The sequence below is a fragment of the Tasmannia lanceolata genome, unplaced genomic scaffold (assembly GCF_043159265.1).
Source record: "Tasmannia lanceolata isolate RefF3 unplaced genomic scaffold, GAP_Taslan_0.1 ptg000044l, whole genome shotgun sequence".
NCBI classification, from domain to species: Eukaryota; Viridiplantae; Streptophyta; class Magnoliopsida; order Canellales; family Winteraceae; genus Tasmannia; species Tasmannia lanceolata.
Genome location: NW_027518721.1, coordinates 19,389,006 through 19,409,857, shown reverse-complemented (window position 1 = coordinate 19,409,857; position 20,852 = coordinate 19,389,006). Strand labels below are relative to the sequence as shown.

The 20,852-nt window shown below is 36.7% G+C and overlaps 1 protein-coding gene across 3 annotated transcripts in view; it reads right to left on the bottom strand.

Annotated features, from left to right (window-relative positions):
* Positions 1 to 18,093, bottom strand: part of LOC143863504 (uncharacterized) — a 41,417-nt gene extending 23,324 nt beyond the window's left edge. For 2 of the 3 annotated variants that reach the window (XR_013240886.1, XM_077374182.1), the window contains exons 1-10: positions 17,920 to 18,092; positions 13,087 to 13,570; positions 12,882 to 12,973; positions 6,129 to 6,293; positions 5,614 to 6,007; positions 3,783 to 3,901; positions 3,585 to 3,657; positions 3,263 to 3,480; positions 3,089 to 3,133; positions 2,858 to 2,954 (exon numbers count right to left, since the gene is read on the bottom strand). Coding sequence is in view for 1 of the 3 variants with exons in the window: in XM_077374182.1 (XP_077230297.1) it covers positions 2,858 to 2,954; positions 3,089 to 3,133; positions 3,263 to 3,480; positions 3,585 to 3,657; positions 3,783 to 3,901; positions 5,614 to 6,007; positions 6,129 to 6,293; positions 12,882 to 12,973; positions 13,087 to 13,570; positions 17,920 to 17,960 (1,728 nt within the window). In the remaining 2 variants the exon portion in view is untranslated. Of the gene's footprint in view, positions 1 to 2,857; positions 2,955 to 3,088; positions 3,134 to 3,262; positions 3,481 to 3,584; positions 3,658 to 3,782; positions 3,902 to 5,613; positions 6,008 to 6,128; positions 6,294 to 12,881; positions 12,974 to 13,086; positions 13,571 to 17,919 lie in introns of all 3 variants that reach the window. The other variant, XR_013240887.1, reaches the window with a different exon arrangement.
* Positions 18,094 to 20,852: the final 2,759 nt, after the last annotated feature.

The following is a 20,852-nucleotide window of genomic DNA, read 5'->3' as shown; positions in this document are numbered from 1 at the left end:
TGAACTGTTCTAGCAATTCCTTTATAGTCATAGTGATGGGGACATCAACAATGTGAAAGAATACAAGGTTTAGAAGCGCAGGCCTTGGACGAGACTGATGGTGGAGACTCTAGCATGGGCCACGGACATGGGCATCCTTTTTTATTATTTATCTTCTATTTCCGTTATTTTATTTGTAGCCTACTTTTTAGGCATCAAATCTCATCCGTTTGATATGTTTTCGTATTTTTAGAAAGGTTTTTCAAATTTCAATTACCTATCTAATGAGCCCAAGATCACATGATTTGGATGTGATTTTAGCAAGTCATGGGTGTTTTAATAAGTGGTATAGGTCTATTACGGGATTACTATTTTAGGTAAGTTTTTAACTTTATTTAGTTTACTTTGGATTAGATGAATGGTTGAGATTAGTTGCTTAGGTCTTAAGTTATCTTCTAGGATTTCTTTTCTTATAAATACAACTTATGAAAGCAATGTAAGGGACTTTTGAATATTGAATAGAATTCACGTATTGCTTCAAGCCAGAAATTTGGGTTTTCTTCTTCTCTCTTCTTCTTGGTGGTTTGGAACCATCCTTCTCATCTTCTCTCTTCTTCTCCACTCTCTCTCTATCAAATCTGCACAACAAGGTTAGTACATCAATCTTTTCCGTTTCTTGTTTTTTGAACCCTAAAGTTGAAAAAAACCAAAATTCAAATATCTTGTTTGCTCTTCAAGATCTCAAACTGAGATTTTTGAGGGATTGATTTTGTAATTAAACCTCAGCTAAAACATTCAAGATCCGTTAATCTAAACCCCTTTTGAGCCTAGTTGAGATTTTTCACCCTTTTCAAGCCCTAAAACTAGTTTTTGAGATCCCTACCTACATCAAAACCCCTCCCTAAACCCTAGATTTACTTCCCTTTACCTCTTTAGATCATAACTATAATCTGCACAGCAATATAACCCCAAAATTCCAGATCTGTAAAATTACTGAAATACCCTTTTAATCTAAATCTGGACTGCTTTGAACCCCTCACTATTGTTTGATAATTTTTTTGATGTTCTTTATTGATTATTACTATTTTCATGCTTGTTTACATCTAATTCATCGGTATTTGGCTATTTGCATTAGCTTTTAGTTCTTTCAACTAGAGAGCAGATGACTAAAAGCCAAAGATTTTATGCATTTTCTCTATAGAGACAATGCTAGGGTATACATCCCGCAAATGCCAGCCATGACCCGCAATTCTTCTGCAGATGTGCTACGCAGAGACAATATATCTTTAGATTATTATTATTAATTGATTGTCTCTGCTGCCCATGATGTTGTTGAATTCATATTGTCTTATTTTGTTCCCTTTCTCTGTTTATTGATCATTTTGTTCTATATGATATCTAGTTGCTTTATTTTTTGCATTCTTAACAGGTATTTGCACTTCAATCAGGGCCAGCCCGGCCTGGCCCGGCCCAATTAGGGCCAATCAAGGCGGGCCAGGGCTACGCTGAGCCCTGTAGCGCTGGCAATGGGTTGAGGTTTTTCGGCCCTGACTCAGGGTCAGGGCCGAGATAATGGGATCTAGGGTTGGGCTAGGGTTTTGAAAAACCCGACCCAACCCGACCCTGTTGCAGCCCTAACTGATGTTATTACCCTTCAAAAAAAAAAAAAAAAACTTCAGCAAGTTATTGCACTCGAGTCAACTTATAATTGGCAACAGCAACGAGAAACCCTTAATGATAGATATTCCTCAAAATAGTTGATTCTATGATAAGTCTGATAGGTCAACTCATCTGCAAGAATCAAGTAGCCGCGTCTGTGACACCAGTATTCTTTGATTTCTTCTAACATTCGCAAGTCCATTTTCATGGTGTTCTTTTCTTTAGTAAATGAATATTGAAACTTTGACCATATTGTTATACAACTGTGCTTACAACTTTGACCATATTGTTATACAACTGTGCTTATCCCTTATTTTCAGAGACCTTAAACTGATACATCCATTTGCAAGTCAATCCAGTTGGTGAGCAACAAAACTCCCCTGTCCATAGACATGAAGAGCAGTAGAGCACTAATATAAATGAATACAATGTGAGAAATATGACAACCTAGGAACCCGACCTGTCGAAACATTAATTTTGGAATAGTAAAATTAAGTTCATACAATGCCATTCAAAAATAAAAATTTCATACAAACAAATAAAAATTTAAAAATATAACATAAATAATAGCAAAGAAACTAAACTTAAATCCAGCAGAATACCACTGTATTGAAAAATATAAATAGAAAGAAAAGTTCGAGTTTGCTCCTGACTGTTGTCTCAGCACACTCAATGGAACCGCATGTTTTAACAAGAGTCGACGTTAGTCTGTTTGAAACCGGAAATTAAAGGAAAATTATATCCAAAGAATCCGGTTACATGCGGCGAAGAATGGCGCAGAAGTTGCCTGTGAGCGAGTAAGCTTTTAATGTCAAGACTTGATCAATTCTTAGTAGAGATTATTAATTGCCCGGTAGTACGAGATGTAGAAACTTCTCATGAGATGTTAAATTGGGTCTAAAGATTATTAACTAAACTGTAAAATTCGGACTTCATTTTAATTCAAATGTATTGTATTAGCTAAACTTCAGGGAACTCATTGCTCCATTTACACCTATCCAGCCACAACAATATCAAATAATTGTTCCGGACAGAATTGACCAAGTTCTAGATTTACTTGCATTCAAATAATAAACCTTAGTATTATTTATTGGCCTAATCAACACAACAAATTGTACGTACATTATCACATCACTTTTAGTACTTCTCTAAAAAAAAGGACTAACAAAGGAGGATCACAATAAAGCTCAAATTGCAGGCTTCAAAGGATGAAAGAAACCTGATCAAAAGAATCTAATTCTCCCTCAGCTGGTGAATAAGTTTCACATCCAGTCCCGTCACCTGGATAATGTGCCATATCTTCCTTCATTTCATTCCTGCAACACATTTTGGAAAATTTTGTAGACATTTGTTAATAATCTGTAAGAGTATGGATTCACATCCTATACAATCAAACAAAAAATAAAAATATCCAGAGAAAAGAAATGTGCAATGAACTCTTAGAACTTACTTTAGTACCCCCAAATCTTGCATGCATTCATTTAGCTTGTTGTGTCTGAAACATACATGGTAGTAAGCACCAACCAAAATACTCATACAATATATTCCAATGCATAGAAAAAGAGAAAAACTAAAAAGAAATATAAATTACATATAGACATTCAACAGCCAAAAGTTCATTTACCCTCTAGAAAGGAATCTTGCTGCTTTGATATTAGAAGGGTTCTCAAGCCATGGACTGTACTTAATGAAGCTTTGCATCCAATAAGAGCACACATCTAAGACTTGAGGAATAGCCTTTGGATTCACAAGTCCTTGTTTACGCTTGCTGTCATGGGATTTCTTTGGTGTATCCAAATTACGTGGATAGAAAGGAAGCCAGTCCAACTCTTCACAGACTACCTACAAAAACCAAACAAAAAAAAGGAAGAAAAAATCTCAGGATAGAACAATAAAATTTTATTATACACCATTACCAAGGTGTAAACAATTATTTACGCGCCGACCTCCACATACAGCTGATAAGAACTTATGGATGAGAGCTGAGGATAATATAAAACACTGCCCCCAATAAGGTACCTGAAGAAAATAGCAGTACACCAGTAGAATTAGCAAACAAATAGAAAAAACAACACTACAAATGAGAGGGGCACAAGATCTCCCCAATTAAGCCCAAAGAATAAATCAAGTAGCATAAGCCACACCTTATAAAACTTTGAATAGGATCATCTATGACATCTAAGTCATTTTCTGATAAAAATGATTGTGTGCTTCTTCCCAAGGCAATGAAAAACCCAAATATTGCCAAATCCTTTTCCAATACCTGCAGTGAAACAGCATAGGCACTAATCACATGCTTCTACATATTTGTACAGCAAAAATCAACATGTCTAGAATTAAATTTGAAAATATAAAAAGCAACTTTCCATCTCTGATGGTGCATGTTTCTTAATAAAGCATATGCCCAAAACATATGAAGGCATAACATTTGCCAAATAAAAAGAAGAATGGCAGGATAGGTAGGTTAATGTTCATTAAAGAATGTAAAGGCAAATGCGAGAAAGATGGAAATAAAAAATGAGGTTATAGAACAATTTAAGGTAAAGAATGTATACTACAACCAAAGATTGCAGCAATAAGAAGAGGATGGAGAAATAAAGAAGCACCAACAAATAAAATATACAACACTGAGAAAACAATGATGTAACCAATTGTGATGCACAGAAAAGAACAACAATCCCCAACTCGAAGTGAATTCTTGATGTCCAAGTAGATAAATGAAAAACCCCGTATTTCTTCCAGAGAATCTCCTAATTGTTCCAGAGCAACTAGAAAGAGATTCTTTAACCAGAAAGAATTCAGTTCAGGGTAGGGTACCTATCCAGAAGTTTTCGTAACTCAATCATGTAAGTTGTGGAGATAGTGGTAAAATAATAAAAATATTGGCAGATAATGGGATCTGGGTTAGACATCAGTAAGAAAGGATTAAGAAAAAAATATCATAATACTATATGAGCAGACCAAATGTTTTGACTTATTATTGTATCAAGATTACGCCTGAGGATCATGTGCATTTAATAAAAGAAGTGACGCAGATCTAGAGACGACAGAAATGTATTTGAACCAAGAACTAAATAAAAAAAGAGAAATGATGCAGATAATTAGGACAAAACCTGCAACTAGAATTTAGAATGAAAAAGGAACAGATTTCAAATAAAAAAACATAGAAAAACTTCACATAACATAGACCCAATACTCGCTTTTTATATCAATCACATTCTTATTCCCCCAACAAATTCTATACCTATCAAATTTCTTAATTTGAATACAATATGTTGAGCAGGGGTATTTTAATCAAATTGTTTTGTATATGAAAGGCATATATATATATATATATATATATATATATATATATATAGAGAGAGAGAGAGAGAGAGAGAGAGAGACCTATTGAATTTCTTTGATGTGAATAGATTTCTTTGGATACCATACTCGAAGCTACAATCAAAAGGTCTAAAGACGAGACCTTTTACCAACAAGGCAGCAAAGAGGTTGGTTATTCAATTTCTTTGTTAGAATATAATATGGGTAGTAGGGGTATTTCACTCGAATTGTTTTGTTTTGTAAGGGGTATTTTAGTCAATTATTTATGTATTTTAGTCATATCATACAGTTTTGGGTTTTCTCTTTATCTTTCCTTCTTTTCCTTTTCTCCCATTCTTTTCATACAAGCCTACAACTAAAAAGGAAATCCCTAAGTATTGATACCGACCTAGTATTTCCTGGGTTTAGTGATTGTGGCAATTCACTCGAAGTACAAGGAACATGCCGTACTTGTCCCAGCATGGTTTGAATCAGTGCTGCTGGGTCACTACCACCCTATTGACCCGTGATCCGGATCGCATGACCCCAAAACACAGTTTGTTTGCCTGCCGTACTTGTCCCAGAATAGTCGAACTTAATTTATCTGAAGCTGCAAATAGAAAATTGAAGTAATCGTACTAAAGAATTATAGGGAAGTCTTCTATTTCTAACCTCAATACTTTCACATGTAGTTAGCCTCGACCATATCTTCTCCCTGTCGATGGCTCGGTGCAGCTGCTGCTGCACAAGATCCACCCAGAAAGCTATTTCTTCAACATCTCTATCATTTTTAACTCTACAAGCTGCCACTCGAGGGCCAAAATGGACTAAAAATTCTCTGCGTAAACCAATGTCCTTCATAGAATAATAAGCTTGGCGTAGAGGAATAATATCAACAAGCTTGTCCATCAGTCTACCAGTAATATCTGGGATCAAGGAGAAGAACTGTGAGCACGACACTTTGACGGGCCCCAGCTTTGTGATTGCAGCGATGCAGCTCAATGCAAGCATAAGAAGTGATACATCACTTGCATTGCCAGAAGTTAGAGGTGCCCCTTTCCAGCATCTGATAGTAAAGCAAAATTACACGACAATTTCATTATCATTCATCACGCATTCAGGTGTAGAACCTTACCAATCAAAAAAAAAAACACTCCATATGTAATAACAAAAAATTCACTACATACACTGTTGTAGCAGCAGTAAAGCGGGGATCCTTTTCGAAATAATTAACAAAAGTAGTCACAACAATCAGGTGTTGCTGTGACCAAAACCATTCGTAAGCTTCAGGTTGCTTGGCAGACAACTTATCCCTGATTAAACTCTCCAAAGGAACAGATTGCCGTAGTAAACTGCATTTAAATGACACATTATTAGATTAACAAGTAGTTGATTCATTTTCAAGCAAGGTGGTGGGAAAATAATAAGCAGTACATAATTAACATTGAAATAAAACAAAGTTTGAATCGAAAGACGGGAGTTGCATAAACAATTTAAAGTAGAATCAATCTATGAATCAAGATCATGCAGTGGCATCCAGCTTTGTGTTAAAACACAACCAACACAAGATTGAATTAACGAGGGTAGTCTAATTTTAACACAAGTGACTTAGAAGGTGCAAAGAATATAGACATACAGAGCTGCCCGATAAAAGCCCAGATACTAGGAGCTGTAACCGAGCAGATAATCATATGCAGACAGCAGACCCTGCAAACTTTCTGAACATCAATTACTTCATTTCAAATTGGCTAACTCTTCAATAGTAAGGCATGCATATCCCAGAAAACCCAGAAAATGCAGCGAAACTAGAACAAAGGTATAGTGACAAATCTCATTCTTGAGGTTTTCTCTGACAAGGAAAATCTGCTGTATTTTACATCAAGAAGAAATACTGGAAAATAAAAACGATTCAAAATTCAAAAAAAATGTAGGGAAAATGTTAATAGAAATAATAAATAATCTAAGAAAAATATTTCAAGGAAAATAACTGAGAAAAATACTCAACTCAACTCAACTCAAGTAAGTCTTTGTCCCAAACTAGTTGAGGTCGGCTAATGAATCCTTTAGAAAATTTTCATGAAGAAGGTGAAAGAGTCTAGCCGGCTCAAATTGACTAAGTCTAATCCTGACACTAGTTGGGTTCGTCTCATTTTCTTCCATTCTCTCCTATCCAAGGTCATGTTCTCTATTATGTTCTTAGCCATCAAGCCTTTCCTCACTATTTCTACCCAAGTTGTTTTCGATCTGCTGCTTCCTTTTTTTACTACATCAACTTGGCGCGAGTCACTTCTTCTCACTGGAGCATCCAAAGGCCTATGTTGGATATGCCCAAACCATCTTAAGCGGTGCTCTCTCATCTTCTCCTCAATTGGTGCCACCCCTACTTTTTACGGATGTCTTCATTTTTAATTCTATCTAACCATGTGTGACCGCATATCCATCTAAGCATTCGCATTTCCACTACACTCATCTTATGCACATGGTGCTTCTTGGTGGCCCAACATTCTGAGCCATACAGCATAGCTGGCCTCACAACTCTCTTATAAAACTTTCCCTTCAACTTGATAGGTATTTTACGGTCGCACAGAACTCCTGAAGCATGCTTCCACTTCAACCAACCTACTATTATTTTGTGGTTAACATCCTCTTCAATCTCTCCTTCCTTATGTAGGATTGAACCAAGATAGCGAAAGATATCCCTCTTAGGCACCTCCTGACCAGTCATATTTACTACATCCTCACCCCGCCTCCTTACATTACTAAAGTTGCATTCCATATACTCTGTCTTAGTCCTGCTCAGTCTAAAACCTTTGGATTCCAAAGTAGTTCCCCATAACTCTAACTTAGCATTAACTCATGCTTTGGTTTCATCAATTAATACTGTCATCTGCAAATAACATACACCACGGCACCTCATCTTGGATACCCTCTTAAGTTCATCCATAACTAGCATAAAAAGATAAGGGCTTAGAGTTGATCCTTGGTGCAGTCCTATTGTGGAAACTCACTAGACGTGCCATCCGTAGTTCTGACACTAGTTATTGCTCCATCATACATATCCTTAATCACATCAACATATTTAGTAGGCACTTGTTTCCTTTCAAGGACCCACCACATAACACTCCTGAGAACCTTATCATACGCTTTCTCCAAATCAATGAAAACCATATGAAGGTCCTCTTTATTTTCTCTAAATCTCTCCATTAAAAAATAACTGAGAAAAATAAGAGAAAATATTAATCATTCTAAAAAGGGGGGGAATGATAAATTAACTCTATTACCCTCACTTAAATAGATTTTAAGTTGCTCATTTAAATTTTAAAGACATTTTATTATTATTGGATTATTAGAGATCTAGAACTATATAAAGAAATCTTTTTTTTTAATGGTCGTTAATTTCATTAATAAAAGGCGAGGAGGTCGATACAACACAAACAATCCAAAAGAACCAAAACCGGCTAAAGGCTGTGAAAGGACAATCAAGGTGGAACAAAGTTGAAAGACTCCAGGGAAGCATGGTCCACCCTTGAGCAGGCCAGAAGGTCTGCCTCTCGATTCGCCGATCTCTTAACATGACAAATCTAACCATGGACCCTTCTATCCATCCTGGATCTCCTCGATGTAGTTAGCAAACATCTAAGGGTAGGAGCTTCTCCCCTCGAGCCACCTAATGACATTGGGGGGGTCCTCTTCTAAGATAAGCCTATTCAAGTCGCATCTTAGTAAGTATCTAATTCCATGCAAAACGGCCCTTTCCTACACTTCGTTAGTCTTTGATCCCAATCGAACTAAAGAAAGACCATCGAGAACTACCTGACTCATCTCTAAGAAGGCCCCTATACCAGCCTATCGAGGATTCCTAATTCTCGACTCATCAAAGTTAAGCTTTACCATTCTAGGAGCAAGAGTGCACCAACAAGGGGGAGGATCCCCCCTCTCCTTACACCCACACATCTCTCCAAAAGCGTCTCAAATCCATAGAAGAGACAAACCTAAAACACAGGATGGTCTTGACCCAAGAGATCAGCAGCAATATGATCTTTGAATATAAGAAGAGAGGACTTTTAGTAGAGTTTTAAACGTGAGAGCATTTCTTTTCTTTTTTTCTTTTTCCTTTTTTCTTTTGAATAGCAGCCAATTTATTAAGAAAACAAGATTGAGATGGTCAAATACAAAGAGTGACGGGGAAAAAAGCACAAAAGAGAAAGACATACCGTAGAAAATAAAAAGAAATATCAATCACAAGAGGATCAAGAGGGAGATCGTCGAAAAGGGCGAGAGCTTCCTTAGCAACCCCCTCTCGCAAGCCGATCTGCAATTTCATTTGCAGATCTGCGAACGTGCCAAAAAACAATAGTGGATGATCCAATGTGGTCTTGGCTTCATCAAAAAATCTATCAAACCTCCAAGGATGCTTAGAAGCTCCCTTCAGCCGATGGATGACATTAAGGGAATCCCCTTCCACCAATAAGTTCTCAAACAACTCTTGGCCCAACAAAATATGCATTGATGTACTGCAAAGACTTCCACAGAACGTGCGAGCATTTCTCCCCTTCCACCCAAACCACAAAGTAGCCAATAACGCTAGGTTCCACAGAATCTCCCCTTTTCTAAGCCATTGCACATAGAACCAGCAAACAACACTAGGTTCCATAGAATATTCCTTTTTCTAGGCCATGGCACATAGAACCAGCCGTCGAAAACTTCAGAAATCCGGGAAGGGAATACCAGGGCGTTGTGTTTCAAAATGCGGATGCAGGTCATAACAATGCCAAAGCAAATCCTAGTTGACTCAGCATCATGTGGTCGAGTACTCGGTTGACGCGAGTGAGTACTCAGTTGATGCAGTCATAACTCGTGAGAAAAAAAGGATTTTTGAGTGACTTTGTACGGCAAAATGCGGAATCAAACAAGAACACGACCAAGATGGAGTCGACTCAAGGGGAGTCCACAGTGATGCGGGCGAATTTTGAAACTATGCCCAGGCGATCCCAAACTACTAAAGAATACAGAACTCTAGGAACAGATAATCGACGGACTCCTCAGCTTCCACACAAGACAACTTAGCTTCCATACAAAGAGCACAATGATCCACAAAGAGGATCTGACGATTTCTCAAATGATTGGTCGTTAAGATACTTGTCCTGGATTGCAGTCCAACCAAAAACGCAAACATGCGGCGAAGCTGGAATGCCCCAAATCCTGTACACCTACACGGTAGGAGAAAGGGGAACCAGGTAGCAATAGAAGGATTTGACAGCACACGATCGAGACGAGTCCCAATACCAAACCCTCTTGCCGTTACCTAATTTCTTTAAATAGACTAAATCCAAGGTCTCAAAGAAGAAATTTATAAAAGAAGTTAGTATGAAAAAATAAACATGATTTATACAAAAAAAAGGACAAATTCTAAAAAATTAAGAATCAAAATAATTAGTATAAAAGCAAAATGAAATGATATTGTCGGATGGAGCTTTCGAACTAATAGGCCTATTGTTATGTCAATTCAAACCGTAGTTAGCAAAACGTGATTCGGCAAAAAAACGGGAGGGCAAAAATTCAAGTTTAATACGGCACTGATTCAAAAAAAACGCAGTCAAAAAAACGGAAACAAAAGAAAATGAGTTTAGAATTTTGTCATTTACAAAAAATGGTGGGGGTAAAATTGGAAAGTTGGCCAAAAAACCTGTTTAAAACGCATTTTAAACGTGTTTAAAATGTTTTCTTAAAAAAACAAAGTTTTATTCGTTCTAAAATTTTTAAACGGAGATTTAAACGTCACACCAATAAAAGGTATTTTTTAGGGAAAAAAACGCCGTTTAAAACGGAGTTTCGCTAACTATGATTCAAACTAACTCAATCTATTCGAAATTGGGACCTTGTAATGCAATCGCATCCGCTGATCCAATTGTTGTTTTTGTTGTTGGGATATTTTTGCAATAATATATATATATATATATATATATATATATATATATATATATATATGTGTGTGTGTGTGTGTGTGTGTGTTCTTTTTTTCCATTATGTATACATATAACCCCAACCACCCCCCTCTCTCTTCTCCCTTATTCTCCATTTCACTCTCTTACTACTTTGTTTCTCATGTATTCTCCACGAGGGGTAGAAAAAGACACGACTCACTGGGCAACTGTCTATCCCAGTTTCCATCGTTTTCCTTTTCTTAATATAAAAAAACCTTATTTAAGAATTGTTGTGAGAAGGTTTCACCCTCATTTTTCACCGCAGGATAAGAGGGGACAAGGATCAATGCAACCACCGCTACCATCTATGACTATTAAGTTGGAATATGTATGCAACACAAAGAATGAAGGCATTCCATACAAAATACACGTCCAAATTCGCACGATCAAAGGGTGGTTTCTGCTTGGTGAATAGGGGAGACAGTTCCTATGACAACAGCAAGATGTGATGGAGAATGTCGAATGATAGTACGGAGCCTACATTGTGCAGAAACATGTCATGAGTATTTTCAGTTGTGTTTGGCCTTTCCCATTACTTTTGTCTCTAGTTCAAGGGTTTGGAGGTGGTCGGCCCGCAAAGCGAGAGCATCAAGATCCTTGAAAAACACATGCCTCGAATTGTGAGAAGTTGTGAAGATCGTTCTATGATCGTGCACAGACTACATTCCATGGGAACCTATCTTAAGTGATTTGGGGCTATGGTTGGCCCTTTCCTTTTTTTCCTTTGCTAAAAGGAAAAATTAGAGGTGGCTGACCCATCAAAGAGAAAGCATCAAGCAAGGTATCAAAAAGCTTATGTCTTGACATATTTTCGAGGCATGTATTTATTTTATTTTGTTTCGCTTGTTTCTTCAATTATGGTGTGAATGCATGAACTAATTGTTGATTTGATGCCTTTGCCCATGGATTGGTGCATAAAATTTAAATTTTTACGGATTTATAATTTTAAAATTTAAAAAAAAAAAACGCATCATATTATACATGTTAGGCTCTAATTTTTTTAGGCAGTTGATCTCTGCACTATCATATTTTTATAATGGCACTACTCATTTTGTTCCAATTTTTAATTAGCTTTTAAAATACATAAAATGCTATGAAAATCCAGTCAAGAAAGTGTAAAATCGAGGAATGTCATTATCAAAAAATAGGATTTTGCTGATAACAGCTGTCTTTGTTTGTGTGAGTTATTCTTTGCATGATCTACCACTTGACGGAGTCAGTTTTTTCCATTTCAAAAATTAATTAGTTTATTTATTTTTTATTAGAAAACTATTAAAAAGAAAAAAACTATATTTCTAAAAATATAGGGATGCTGGCTATATGTAAGCTATTCTTGCCCAATTTACCAATTGACGGTGTAGACGTTTTTTTCATTTCATAAATTTATTTTTTGTTCTAGTATGCTATTTATATAATTTAGTCGTCTATTTATCAAACACCTAGTGACTTTATCGATGGTTGTCTTGCTTATGTGATTCTTCCAGACACGCGTGGCAAGCTCATTCAAATATGAAGAAAGCCCTAACAAATTAGCAATGACAAACTGACCATTGTTAAGTTACAATAATGTAGAGACAGAGTCCACAGAAAATTACAGCTGCCACCAAGTAAATAAAGAACCAATTATAATATTTCTCAATTGGTGGCACGAAATAAACTGCCATTGTACAGGTATATTGATATCCCAGGTAGTCAGGTATCATAGCTGCACTAAAAGTCACCTATGAAAAAGATGAACATTAAAACCTAAAAGTCAAAAACCACATAAACCTATGTGATTTAACCCATGAGAATAACCATTCAAAAAATAATATTAAAGGTGTAAGTGACAGCTTCAATTAATCATTTATGAACCTAACATGAAAAGAATAAAATCATGCAGTCCACATCCATTAGATTATACACATATCTGCACAAAAGCTTAAAAAGAAAAGTCACATTAGAAAAAGTATTGACCTCCGTTGCACAAGGACATTAATGTCCCTGTCTCTTCCATCTCCTCTTGAGGAAATCTCAATTGCTGCTTGCAGTAAAGAATACACAGCAGCCTGAAAAAGCAACTTGTGAAACTCCAACCAAGAGATGATATGCTGTGAATATGACCTAAATCAAACGGTTGTGATGCAATAAGATAACTTCCGGTGGGAGTAATAGGATCGACCTGGTAAGAAAGTGTCTTCACCCATGCATTTTTGTCTACACCAAGCCACGCCTTTGAAAACCAAGAGATTTTTGATAATGAGCTATGTTCTTTAATGGCCAACTCAAAAACCCTAGCTGCATCATGTAAAGACTGGATAAGTCCATTGCTAATATCTTCACCTTGCAAAGACTGGTTTAGCTTGGCCCTCATTTCCTCCAGGTCACCGTTGGAACTTGTTTGAGGGGTTCTGTTGACTGTTATACCATCATCGGCAGAAGCTAATGGAGAGAGGTACATCAACCTTCTGGGTTTACAGAGGGGTTTTCTAAATTCCACCCTCCTGCGACTAAGACTACGTTTATCATACTCTGACACTGCATGCCTCAAACGGCGCCACTGCTTTGGATTACCCCGATAACATGGAAGATAGTTTAGGTCAACCACTTCCTTGCAGAAAAAATGAAGTCCAATAGATTTGTTCGAAAGATATGGATTTGATGTGCTGCAAAAACAATTTCAAGAATGAGCTACAAGCACGCATATGGAAATTTTCTACTACCAGGAAAAAAACAAAAGACACAAATTTAGACTTATTTATATTCTTTATCATACAAGTGATACATTTTCTCAGTTAATTACAACATAATCCTGCCCAAGTACCATAGATACTTGCAATATCGCATGTCTAGCTATTGAATGGGTACATCCCAAATATAGCTGTAGATGATGGCTCTAGGCATACCAGCTTACAGATTGAACTATAGACAATGAATTATAAAACAGATTATGGACCTCTCCTTTAGCGTATCTGTTCACACTTTATTTAATGATGATAATTTAGTCTTTTCCGTCTCCATATTTACTTTTCTAGCCCTTTTATACCATAAAGGTGTTTGGTCTTCTAAGTGATATAGTAATTGCTACACAGTGAGGTACAACCTGGTTAATGCACCCTCTATTTTTCCCTCAAATATGTGCATGGTATCCAAATTCTAAAGCACAAGCAAGAACTGGATATCTTGGTTCATATCCTTAGTTTGTTCTCCTACTACAGTCGAGGCAGTTCATTGGCATTGAATCTTCAGACATCAAAATTTAACATCACGGCAGGCAGAAAAAACCTCCATCACATTTCATTTTATACTTCTGTCACTTTTCAGAAGTATAAAAATGCCTTGAGGATACATATAATTAAGAAAAGAAAAAGAACTAAAAAGTTCTTAGACCCTAAATAAAAACTAAACACTTTAGGACTAAAATACCCTCTAATGACTTAAAAATTCTCTCCCCACTTAAAATTTTCATAATATTTGTGTGGGGCCTCTTTAAAACACTCATAACTCGTAGAACTAAAGTAATTTTAAGGGGAAAAGACCATGATACCTCTCATATAACTTAAGGGACTTAAAAATACCTAAAAGACACTTAAAAATTAGAAGATCAGTCCTAGGATAGACACCATATTACGCCCCACCCCTTGAAAAGATTCGACCCCGTCAAATATAATAATTGGTGTCAAGGGTGAGAGTTTATCGGCACTGATTGTTGCATAATCTGCAAAAACCCTTTGAGTGGACTAAAAACTTCGAACACATAAGAAGTTTTGGGCAATTATATTGTCGGTTTGAAGTAATGTGATCACAAGGTCCGCCTTCATGACAACTTGAGCAGAAAAAAACCTCTTATTCTTCCGTTTCCTTAAATCTGTAGACGATCACTTGTGGGCTCCTGATTAAGCAAGACATATTCTTCCCACTCATTTGAATCGAGAAAGCTATTCAATCTACCTACGACAAAGTTAACTTTGTCGTTAGAACGCTGAAGAGAGTCCCTTTGCGCACAAGGTTGACATGATCATTGCAGTTAATAAATGTCTAAAATATCTTCACACGTGTGGTTCTATTTTGTATTTAAATCTCCTCCAAAACACCGTGGAAAATCATGCTTCTTCTCACCCCTTCTAACTCAAACATCAACCCCCTTTCATTTTCTAGGATCATTAGGTCCACAGATGGCTAATAAGATAGACTGAAAGTAATCCTTCGCATAAGCAAGAGATAGCGAAGTACCCAATGAATTGCTCTTCCAATTTAATAACCTCTACATCCCAAATAACAATAATTCCACGCATTGTACCCTTTCCAATAAATTGCACTCTCACACCTTGTACTCCCGCATCTCTTTTATTTACCTTTCTTTTAAGCATCTCAAATTAGATTCTTCAACCATCATAATGTTAGTTTTAATCAAATCCTATATTAGCCTTTTCTAATGAACTTCCATAGACCCCTTCTGTTCAAAGAAGCAATCTCAACTAAAAATTTACTCAGGAATGCCCTCCCCCTACTTTCCCTCATCTCTCCCACCCCCTTTCCTGTCATAACTTGCATAAGAGGACAAACTCCTCACATCCCTTACCGATTCCTTTTCAAACCCCAACTAATTGTGCTGCTATTTAGAGACATTAAGATGTTGCTTTCCGTTCCCTTTAAGAAGCACACCTAAGAGTTCTCCCACTTCTAATAATGCCCTCATAGAGACTGACCTTGGCCTCCAATAACCATCATTCAGACCTAAGCTTTCACAAGAGAATGTGGAAGATAACGCTTGGCCTGCATTTGCCCCATTTATGAGACTCCCTACGTAACAATTTCCAATCTCATACTTCACAAAAGCTTGACATATATTCAATTTTATGGCTGGTTCCATTTTCTCCTAGATATGTCACTTGTCTGTTAGAGTAGCAAATGGGACACAATATTCAATCCCTTATAGAGCATAGTGCCAACTTCTATGTCAGTAGTTAACATAACTTACATGGTAGTTTTACAAAGAGCGCTAGCAAGTATACATCCTTTCTTGTATTAATACTCTTTTCATACATCAAGCCATCCTGCCCATTAACTCCTATTATTTAACTTTTATTTTTTGTTAATGCATATTATTTATTCTTTGTTAATGAATGTTCTTCATTTCATAACACATCTTAAAATTTCATAGATATTGAGATTCAACCTCCAAACCTAACAAAAAAACACATTTTTCCTAAAACCCATGATTGCTTACAACGTAAAAGGCACCATCATTTGTAACTCAAGCTAATGGGTGAAGAATAGGCTCCCATATCAATGTCAATCTACTCTTAGAAGGTCAAGTTTTCAAGACTAGTCCCAATCAAGAGTAGCATTTTTCCACTTGTGTAAGTAGGAAATTGCTTCATTTCAAGTCTCAATACTCCCTCAACAATCTATCATCAACTTGTATTGAGTAGTAAATCCCCTCATTATATATTGACTCGATAAATTGGTCAAGCCACAAATCTTTCTTGAATTTTATTCTGACTTAAATTCACCAAAGTCACCAGATCCGCTCAGTACCTAGATAATCGCCAACCTAAAATGCTAAAATTGTCTTCTCTTGTACTGTCTCCATTCTTTCAGGACATTCTGAGAACTAGCGAAGATTTTTCTAGTAAATACGAGTAGATTGTTCAGGTGCAGATAACAGCAAACAAGGAACGATCGGTGTCACAAAGATAGCTACAATAGAAGTATGAAGGGGTGATACTTGCTTTCTCTACTAGCTTATAGGTGCAAAGTGATACACCCATCCATGGTCTATGGAGTGTATTGATTGCTATAATTATCAACATCTTCGTGACAACCCTTGGAGCACATCTCAACATCTTCTTGAATGATATGTATGGACAAGTGGTTAGTGCACTTGTCAAGGCCAAGTGACGTATAGAATGATCCATTTCCCTCTATCTTCAAAAAGATATCATTAAATCTTAAAGTCATTTTCCTCTCTCCAAAATTGAATAAATTCAATAATGCATTGTGAGCTACCAAGTCAAGCAAAAATTAATAAATTTCTTAAAGATAGCACAAAACTAAAGTGTCATAAACCTAAAAATTGGTTGGAAAGAAAGGATCACTCTTCATGATATTTTGTCCACTACATGCCTAATTGTAGTACAAGAAATTGCCTAAATCCATATAATTGGTACTCTAAAAAAATTTAACAATTTGTGGGGTGTGATGCAAACATGGTAACCAACAACATGAAGACCTTATTGAACTCATAAAATGTAGATCGACAAATGAACACCCTAGAATTACACCAAATGTAGATCCATGAAAGATTGCTCCATGAAGGCATTTGAAGTTCTCCATTTGGATAGTTTGTGCATATTTTATGTGTTTTGTCGATGATTCGGTCTGGCTTTGATAATGCATTGCGTGTGTATCACGACACGTCATGGATGCCATGAAATGTTTCGAAAGTGATGTTTATAATTTCCATTCCTTTTTTGAATTCATAAATCATAGCGTGTTGAACTCATAGATCATAATTATTGATTGAGATTTTTTACTGCTGCAATTATCAACATCTACATGAAAACCCTTGGAACACATCTCTACTGACTGCTATAATTATCGACATCTTCATGACAACCCTCGAAGCACATCTCAACATCTTCTTGAATAATTTTGTGTTCTTATGGTGACATTCAACTGAACATATTATAAAATAATTTTATAAAAAGGAAATAACTTCTATCTTATCAAATAATTTTAAAGAAACAACTAGGGAACCGCCATGATCGGAAAAAAAAAATCCAGTAACTTTAGAACATACAATCCACATAATTAGTGCTAAAAAAGAGGGTTTCAACAGATAATTCAATAATCAAAACTCAAATTTAAAAAACTGACAACGATCTCTATCCTCATAGCACAAATAACAAAAAAAAACCCACTCCCTTGTTAAAACTTCCAGACATAACCCTAACTTAAATGAAAAATCACAGCAAAAAGAGGAAAATAAAATGGAATTGAAGATGGGTACCTAGAGGAAATAAAATTACTCGGGTGAAATTGAATTGCCATGTCTTTGTTACTGAAATTTCATATGAGATGAAAGAGATTTTTTAAAAAAAAGGAAAGAAAATGAATGAAAATTAAGAAAGAAAGGTGGGAACTGGGAAATGAAAAGAGGGAAATGTTGGGCGTGCTTTATTGTTTTATCCGGAGACGTGGTCAAGCCCAAATCTTTCACAAGAAGAGGATTCGGTGGGATAAGCGTATACGCCAAAAGTTTCAGTGTATGCACTATTCACCACCTTTACTTGCACAACTGATAGGAGTTACGGACAGCGTATGCACTGCAACTTCAGTGTATATCTGTGTTTCCTTACCATTTCCCGGGAAAGGGGGGACAATATATTCGCCCCTTTTTCTTCCCCGGACCACTCCCTCTATTGTCCTTATGAGTCTTATGAGATGGTTTTAAATTTCGACCGAAATTTCAGATTTCCGCAGGACCGAAACCGAAATTTGCCGAAATTTCGAATTTCACGGAATACCAATTTTAGGCCGAAATTTCAAGAAAATGTATATATATGTATATTTTTTAAATAAAGATTACAAAATTTCGGCCGAAATTTCAAAATTAATTAAATAATATTTTTTAACTACTACCAAATTTCGGATTTTGCTGAAATTTCAGATTTCAGTGGGGTCCGAAATAGGTACCGAAACCGAAATTTAAAACCTTGCTTATGACTACTCTTTTTTACAACAGATGGGACGGGTTGGGTTGTGCTTTGGCTAAAAATTGAATTAGAATCAACCTGACCCCTTTTTAAGGTAAAAGCTCAACCTGAATTCCCAAAAATCAACCCGAGTTGCACCCCTAGTTTCCTACTTTTTTTTTTTTGGCTGATTTTTATCCACTTCACCCTCATTTCCACCTGGAGACACCCCTAGTAACCTAAGGGGTGTCTAGGGGTGTCTCCAGGTGGAATTGTGTGTGTTTTGCTTATCAAACGGGACAGCAGCTTAGCAAGTGGATATGTGTGTTCTTACCCAAAAAACATGGCAGCAAAGGGTACTATTTGAGTGTGAGTTTTGTGGCCCTAAACAGGGCAGCACGAGTGTTCTTTAGGTATGTACCTTTCCTGCCCAAAAAAAAGGGTAGCAGCAAAGGGTACTATTTGAGTGTGAGTTTTGTGGCCCTAAACAGGGCAGCACGAGTGTTCTTTAGCTATGTACCTTTCCTGCCCAAAAAAAAGGGTAGCCACGGTGTGTCTATGTGCATGGGTTTCACCTAAGATAGGGCATCAGCGTAGTATGTTTGTGTACGTGTTTTGGAAAACTTATGCATAAGAAAAATTGCCACTGTTATGCTCAATCACTTCACTCCAGGACTATCACACTTTACTACCTATCGTGAGCCGTCCATTCTTCCTCATTCGTAAGTTTAAGGTAGGTGACAGCTAGACCTAACCTTGTATAGCTTTCAATAAGGGAAGCAAATGCAATAATGTAGTTTATTGAATGATAACATGATATATGCTTAAACCTAAGATGTTACACCACACTTGCTTGTTGTACCTGTAGCATGCAATAAACTGGAAAACTACTAGTTCTTTGACAGGGATGTAATGTTATAGCTGTCATGTGATAGTACATTCTATTGCATAAAAAGAAATTGTTATTATGCTATTAATTTAAAAAAGAAAAAGGAACCATTACATGAACACTGTTAATGGGGTGGGGGATGGGAGGCTAAAGAGCTAATCTTTGGATATTAGACGTCAAGCGTGATAAGCGCTAACCCTTCTCGATGCAGAATCCTCTGGACACTAAAAGCTCCGAGACAGTAGGATCTGCCGTAACAAGCCCTCACAGAATCGACCGTGCATGCAAAAGGTAACAGGCTGTGGGAGCTGGAATACCTTGGGTAGCCATCCCAGACTTCCCATGTTATTCACCATTTATTTACATTTCTTGTTACGTTTATATCCTTCTTATACACTTGGATTTATGTCACCTTGTACACTAGCTATGACTTATCCTTATGTCTGTTACTCTTTCTTTATTCTTATGCCTATTATTCTTGTTTATCGCATATTATTGTTTCATTTAGTAGACTATATTGTTGTTTTACTCATTTATTGTTCTCTATACTTGTTTGGATCACTGAATGACACTGCTAGATCGTTGGATCTAATGTTGCCACATGCATTTCAGGTTTCACGACAATGGACTACGAAACTAATGTAGGTGGGAGATAAAAAAAGAGTGGGCAGGTTAGAGTGCAAGAGTAGTGGATTTTAGACATGTGTCTATGGTGGATGCTCCGTCTCATCTTTTTTATTATTATTGTCATTGGTTTAGAAAACCTTTGGATTTTAATGTCAGTAGCTTTTATCCTTTATATAAAAAAAGTGTATACTTCGGCAAGAAATATGTTCTATATGAGTTCTATTTAATTTCTATCTTTGGTAGCGAGTCGGATCTTGGGATTTGAAAAAAAAATCTGTCTTAAAAAATCCACATTACGATACTAGAAATAAGGGGGCGAATACTCAAAACTTTCATTGTATGCAAATTCACTACCTTTACTAGCCCCCCAGATTTTAATTACGAACTAACGGGGAGGTGACGTAGAAGAAAAGGGGGCGAATATATACAGCTTCCCCTAGGAAAAATGGCATTATATGCACTGACTTTCAGTGCATGCCAGTCATAACGGCAAAATCGTAAAATTTGTAGATAGCTGGGCATTGGTATTTTAGTAGGGTTGCAACTTGGGTCGGGTTTTATCCGACCCACATCAGCCCGACCTGAGATTTTTTCTAGCGTAGGGTAGGGTTCCCAACCTGCCCGACCCGAGTTGCAACTCCAATTTTTGTGCCTTTCACTTCCATCATGATGATCATCTAAATTAACCATTACTAAGTCAACGCAACAACAATAATTTCTTGAGTCCTAGCA